Genomic DNA, 6,000 nt, shown 5'->3' on the forward strand with positions numbered 1-6,000 from the left:
CAGCTTGGGTTCCCCCATCAGCTCAAACATCTCAATGTTTATTACATCGCATGCTGCCCTATGGGAGGAACCTTATGTTTGATTGTACATTTTGAAACACAGGCAAAAATCATTCTTAACCAAATATTCACTGAAGCTCTGCATTAAAAGCGTTGTTGCTGTTTAGTCGCTAAGTCATGTCTGACTCTTTTTGTGACCCCACGGACTGTAGCCTGCCAGGTTCTTCTGCCCACAGGATATTTCCCAGGCAAGAATACTGGATTGGGTTGTCATTTCCTTCTCCAGGGGATCTTCCTGACCCAAAGACTGAACTTGCATCTTCTGCATTGGCAGGTGGATTCTTTACTGCTGAGCTACCTGGGAAGCCCTATTAAAGATATTACATACACTCAACACATATTGTCTACATCCACTGCCACAAGACTACGCAAAGGGGAGAATCTTGCGTTTCCCCCCTTTTCCTCCTCTTGCCCTCTCTGCCCTTCTAGTCCATCACACAAGAGCAGCTTGCTGAAGGGACCCTTTGGAAAACTCCCGTGAAACCAATGAAGAGAGTCTGGCTTAGGACTTTGTTATCCTGGAGGCAGACTCTGATGCCGGGGAAGATTGAGGGCAGGGGGAGAGGGGGGCAGCAGAAGATGAGACGGTTGAATGGCATCACCCACTCAATGGACATGAGTTTGAGCAAACTCCGGTAGATGGTGAAGGACAGAGAAGCCGAGCGTGCTGCAGTCCACAGGGTCACAAAGAGTAGGACACGACTGAGCAACTGCACAACAACTGTCCTGGAAGCAGTCATCCTCGGATATAAGTCCTCCACTGGCGGCCAGGAACCTACAAGAAGCGGGCACTTAAACCCACAGGACTACGTCTTGGCAGAGACGTGGGGAGAAGTTGATATATTTAGTCCCAGAAAACCCACTTTTGTACAATTAAACAGACTTTTGAAATATGAAGGATATTGGGAAATGGCCCTCCCTGATCGGATGGTATGTTTTTTTTCTGTTCTCATCTGGGACTTACTTCTATGCCTCCTGGGCTCACAGGTCCTTCCTCAGGGCAGGCAGCACTTAGCTCATCTGTAGGAGAACTACTAAATGGATACATGTTTATGAAATCGGAAACCTGCTATTAATAATAAGGTTACAATGACTCCAGAACTGATGAGTCATTCAGTTCTCAAGAGACTGACTGTTCACCAGACACACCCCCCAAACCAGGGCCTGTCCTAAGTATCCCAGAATGTCACTCGGGCTGTGGACACATCTGACTGCCGAGCAAATAATGACTGATCTTTCCAAATAAGTCAGTTCAAAATAACTCCCCACCCCTGCCTCCAAAAATAAGCAACCAAAAAATTAGTATTTCTAGATTTTTTAAAAATTGAACTACCTGCTCAAGTTCTCTGGCAGTTTTCTTGTTGGCAACATTTTTGTTGCATTTTAGATATCTGAGGGTTGCAGGCTGCACGCATTACCCTTAGATCAAGATTCCCACATGTGGGTTCCAGACCTTGTAGAGGTGTGATAATCCACATCTTCTGAATCAGTGAGCACATATTAATCAAGACTCTTACAGCCACTGGTCATTGAGCCTCATGACGACTGTGAAGTGGATATTGCTCCATTCTGCTGATGGGGAAACTGAGGTTCTGGTCATTTTCATGATGTGCCCCATGGCCCAAAAGTGAGAAAGTAGAAGATGTTGGACAGGACCTGGGTCTTCTGAGTCCTGGACCAGGGGACAATTTGTGACACCTCACTGCCTTTGTGGCATCTCCCACTTCTTCTGTACCCCTTTTACTTTCTGCTCTCCTAGCCGGCTTCTCCCAGCACCTTGCCACCCCACCCCACCCCCCCACCCTGCCCCGGGTCCCAGAGTCTTCTCTGCAGGAGGGGAATTATGCTAGAAAACTGAAACAAGATAACTTGTTTGGTTACACCAGGATAACTTGGTTGGTAATTTAACATCTGCATGTGTTCCAATTTTATCTGCATTTAAAAAGAAGAAAGAAGGAAGGAAGGTTCCTAGACTAAGCAGTGAAGGTGTGAACATCAAGTGCTTGCTTTGGTCTCAGTCTCCCAACCTATAACTTGGCGATTTAGATAAGCTGATTAGCAAGTCCTTTTAAACTCAGTTCTGTGGCTCTAACGGTGGCGTTTTGGAGTGTGTAGCACCTGGAAGGGAGATAGGGCTCAGAACTCCAAGTTAACACCTTGTCTCAGCCCCTGGACTCAGTCGAAGATGCCCTTCAGTTCTGTGAGCCCCCAAGCTCCCAGTCTGGATGGAGCCCCAGGGGTGGTCCTGGGGTTTCTCTCCATCTTCATAATTGGATATCACGTCATCTGGACATGATACTAACATGACCAAACCTGCCATCACGCCCAGCTGTTCTCCGACTTGCTGGGTTTGTTCATAACCAGCATTGTCATGGCCCTTCTCTTTCCACCTCTGGTCTCTTTGGGGCCGAGCAGGTTAACCACACCCCACAGGGTGATCATGGACACCTCCCCTACGAGGGAGTATTCACTGCCCGGGGAAACCAACACAGAGCCCCTTCAGGAGCAAAAGCGGGTTTGGGGCCCTGCATGTTCCCTGCATGTTTCTGCTCAGGGATGTGAGTCTGACTGTCCCTGCCAGGGCCCGAGGGGACGGTGTCTGTGTCTGCTGGCTGAAGCCACTGCTGGTGCCTGGGCCCCATGACAGCATGCAGGACTGGGAGGGGGTCAGCGCGGCCTGCCGCTCCCAGAGACGGTCCCTCCGGACAGGGCAGAGGGGACAGCTGGGGACGCAGTCACCGCGCCTGCGCCCGGGGCCCCATCCCCCTTCCATAGACCCCAGCCTCTCTCTCCTGCGAGACACACAGCAATGGATGCATGGCCCCGGGTAGGAAGGAGGCGGGAGCCAGACAATCAAAACAGCCATGGGGTTTTGGAAACTTCCAGCAAGAGAACATTCTTAGGAACAGAGCAGTAGGGCAGCAAGAGGCCTCGGCTCACGGCCTTGCTCCGCAGAAGTGACCCCCTTGGCATTGCTGTTCTGGTGGTTTAGTCACTCCATCATGTCTGGCTCTTTTGCGACCCCGTGGACTGTAGCCCGCCAGGCTCCTCTGTCCATGGGATTCTCCAGGCAAGAATACTGGAGTGGGTTGCCGTTGCCTTCTCCAGGGGATCTTCCCAGCCCAGGGATCGAACCCTCCTGCCTTGCATTGACAGGCAGATTCATTACCACTGAGCCACCAGGGAAGCTCTTGAGATTACAAAGTGATGAAGTAGCAGAACTGGGATACGAATCCTGACCTTTGGTGTTTTTACCACTCAAGAGAGGGTTTTGGAGGCCCTTCTTTAAAACCAGAGACTGGCAGGGGGCCGGCTTTGGTGGGAGCTCGGTGGAGAGGGAGGGTGCTGCCCCAGCACCCTGGGGGCCAGGGAGGTGCCCGTACCTTGTGGGTTGAAGCCCCGGGGCACCAGACCCTGCAGCTCCACAGTGGGGGGGTCGTTCTCTGCTGCATTGGAGGTGTTGGGAGGGACGGCTCTCCTGCCTCCAAAAGTGGCCTCGGAGGACTCCGACATCCTCAGCCTCACAGGTTTCTTGGGGGAGAAAAGGAGACAAGACAGGAACAGGAAGCCAGTTACTTTTGCGACAAAGATTCAAAAGTGTCTGTGACGGCTCTTGAGCAACTCATTTTGAGTTTTGCATAAATAAACACTGAGATATGGCAGGAAGGATCGGTTTAATGATGGGGAACAGCGCCCCAGGGATCTTGGAGGTGGGGGGGATTTCGTGTTTGTGGAAACACACGGAAAGCAGAAGAAAGAGGGCTTATTTGGAGAAATGAAAGCTATAAAAGATTTTGGAGAGCAGGGTCTTTTTCTCATTCCCCCAAAGGGTATCTCTTGGAAAAAACATTTATGCAGGTACGTCTGCCCATTTCCTATAGACTGCTGAGCCGTCCTCACTGGAAGAATAAACTCATATACTCCCGTCCAAATAAGTGACATTCTTTCAAACATTCATGCCTGCAAGTTAATGCAGCCAGTATTTATCCAGAGTCCCCTCTGTGCCAGGCTGCAGTTTGGCCACTCAGGATGTGCTGGAGAACAAAACAGAAGGATGCTTGCCCTCGAAGTTTCCAGTCCAGGGATGCTTCCATTAGGCCCCGACAATGTACAGCAGTGAAGCCAGGAGGGTGTGAGAACGTGGTGGTCACTGCTTTGGAGCCGGGACCCCAGGAAGCAGGACTAAGGAGAGGAGGGTTCTGGAAGGTGATGGGGAGGCTCCTCCGATATTAGAGAGTGCTATAAATAGCCCGTTTGCAAAGAGGACTCCCTCTGCGGGGCTAACACTGCCCTTGCCCCACACCTGCTTCCCCTTCCTTCCGAGTCTGTGCGGACAAACAACCAGTTTAAACACCACACCTCCCTGCCGGGGTCCAGCCGGCACTTGTTGACCGAGGGGCCAAATGAAGGGAGACCTTGTCTCCGGCTTCTCCTTCATCACCTGGGTTCCCCAGTCAGGACTCCGGGTTCTCTGGCTGTTTCCAAAAGTCAGGCACACCCTCTGAAGATGAAGAGCAGCCTTATGGAGGCTCCAGGGAAGGGTGTGAGACGGTGGGAGGGGAGGGGTGGACTGGGGTCGGGGGTTAAGCTGTCCGGGGGCCGGCTGAGCCGCTGGAAGCCCCAAGCCTCTTCCCAGGGCGCTGGGGTTTGGAAGGAGACAGCAGTGTTCAGAAGTGCCAAGTCTGAGCGGGGGCCTCGTAAATACCTGCAGTCCTATTTACAGTGTCGTGTGGGTTAGGCGGTGGGGGAGAGGGGAGAGAAGAAGAATTAATAGACGCAGGCACGACGAGGCGTCCTCTGGTGGGGAGAGGCCGAGGGGGCTGCAAGGCGGCTGGGGGCGCGGGGTGGGCGGGCTCCAGGGGAGGGGTGCTGAGCAGTAGCTCCTGGGGAGAGAGGACCGGAGGCTGGGGACCCCCAGGTGCCTGCTAGGTGAGAGAGGCCGGTGCAGGCCGGGCTGGGTGAGAGCAGGTGGGCATGGGCCCCGCCTCCTTGCCAGGTCCGGGGGGCAGGGCGGTGCTCAAGTTCGGCTCTGCCTGCGACCCGGGAGGGGGTTCCAGAGACGGAGAGCTAAGCCATGGACCACAGTTGCAACAGGTTGCTGTTCTTACCTGGCCCTGCTCCACCCTCCCGGCCCCCTCGCCTCCCCGCCCTTTGCATCCTCTTTCCAGAGTCTGCTCCCCTGTCTGTTGAGGGGGAGACCCCAGTGGCCGTTTTCAGCCAGCAGCGCCTTTAGGAAAGCTTCCCAGGACCGGTACCTGAGAGAAGCCCCAGCTCAGAACCCGGCGGGGCTGAGTGGATGCAGAGTTAGGGGCGAAGAACCTGCTCTAACCCTGCTCTCCGAGCGCCACCCGAGCATCATCCCGGAGACCCGGGGCGGGGGCGGACGGGACGGCGGCGGCCCCGGGACCCCCGGCTGAAGGGCTGAGGGATGCCTGCGGGCGGCTTACCTGCGCTCCCTCCCGAGGTGCCCCAGCGCGGGCCGGCTCTGGGCGTCTCTGGGGTACTTCCTCTAAAGGACACAGGACCGACGACAAGAAAGTTGGTTCTTAAATAACTTCCTAAGAGCGCCCCCCTCCCGTCCCACAGCGATTTCTCCTCCCACTGCCTGACAGCTGGAGCCAGCAGCGGTCTGAGACTTTCTGTTTACCCCGCCGTCCTGCCTGCTCTGGCATTCCCTCCCCAGCGCCCCTTCTTCCCAGTCCTGCTTCTCACCTCCCCCACTTCCAATCTGCCGCCCCCTCCCCGGCCATTGGGAGCGGAGGGCCCGGCAGGGCTGGGCAGACCCCACCCCCGGCCCTTAGGTCCCAGGGTTGGGGGGGAGGGTCTCCCCACTCAAGGGGGCGGTTTTGTCCTCGAGAATTCCAAGGTTGGCTGGTGTGGCTGGCCAGGAGGAGGGGTCTGGTCACAGACAGCAGTGACCTCGCAGCATGTGTGAAACAGA

The 6,000-nt window shown here is 54.7% G+C and overlaps 1 protein-coding gene across 1 annotated transcript in view; it reads right to left on the reverse strand.

The window, feature by feature from the left end:
• The window catches only part of F13A1 (coagulation factor XIII A chain), a 139,846-nt gene extending 134,187 nt beyond the window's left edge, over positions 1-5,659 (reverse strand). The window contains exons 1-2 of the mRNA XM_043449561.1: positions 5,507-5,659; positions 3,443-3,590 (exon numbers count right to left, since the gene is read on the reverse strand). Coding sequence (XP_043305496.1) covers positions 3,443-3,572 — 130 coding nt within the window. The 5' untranslated portion in view covers positions 3,573-3,590; positions 5,507-5,659. The remainder of the gene's footprint in view (positions 1-3,442; positions 3,591-5,506) is intronic.
• Positions 5,660-6,000: the final 341 nt, after the last annotated feature.

Source organism: Cervus canadensis, chromosome 28 (genome assembly GCF_019320065.1).
Source record: "Cervus canadensis isolate Bull #8, Minnesota chromosome 28, ASM1932006v1, whole genome shotgun sequence".
Lineage (NCBI taxonomy): Eukaryota > Metazoa > Chordata > Mammalia > Artiodactyla > Cervidae > Cervus > Cervus canadensis.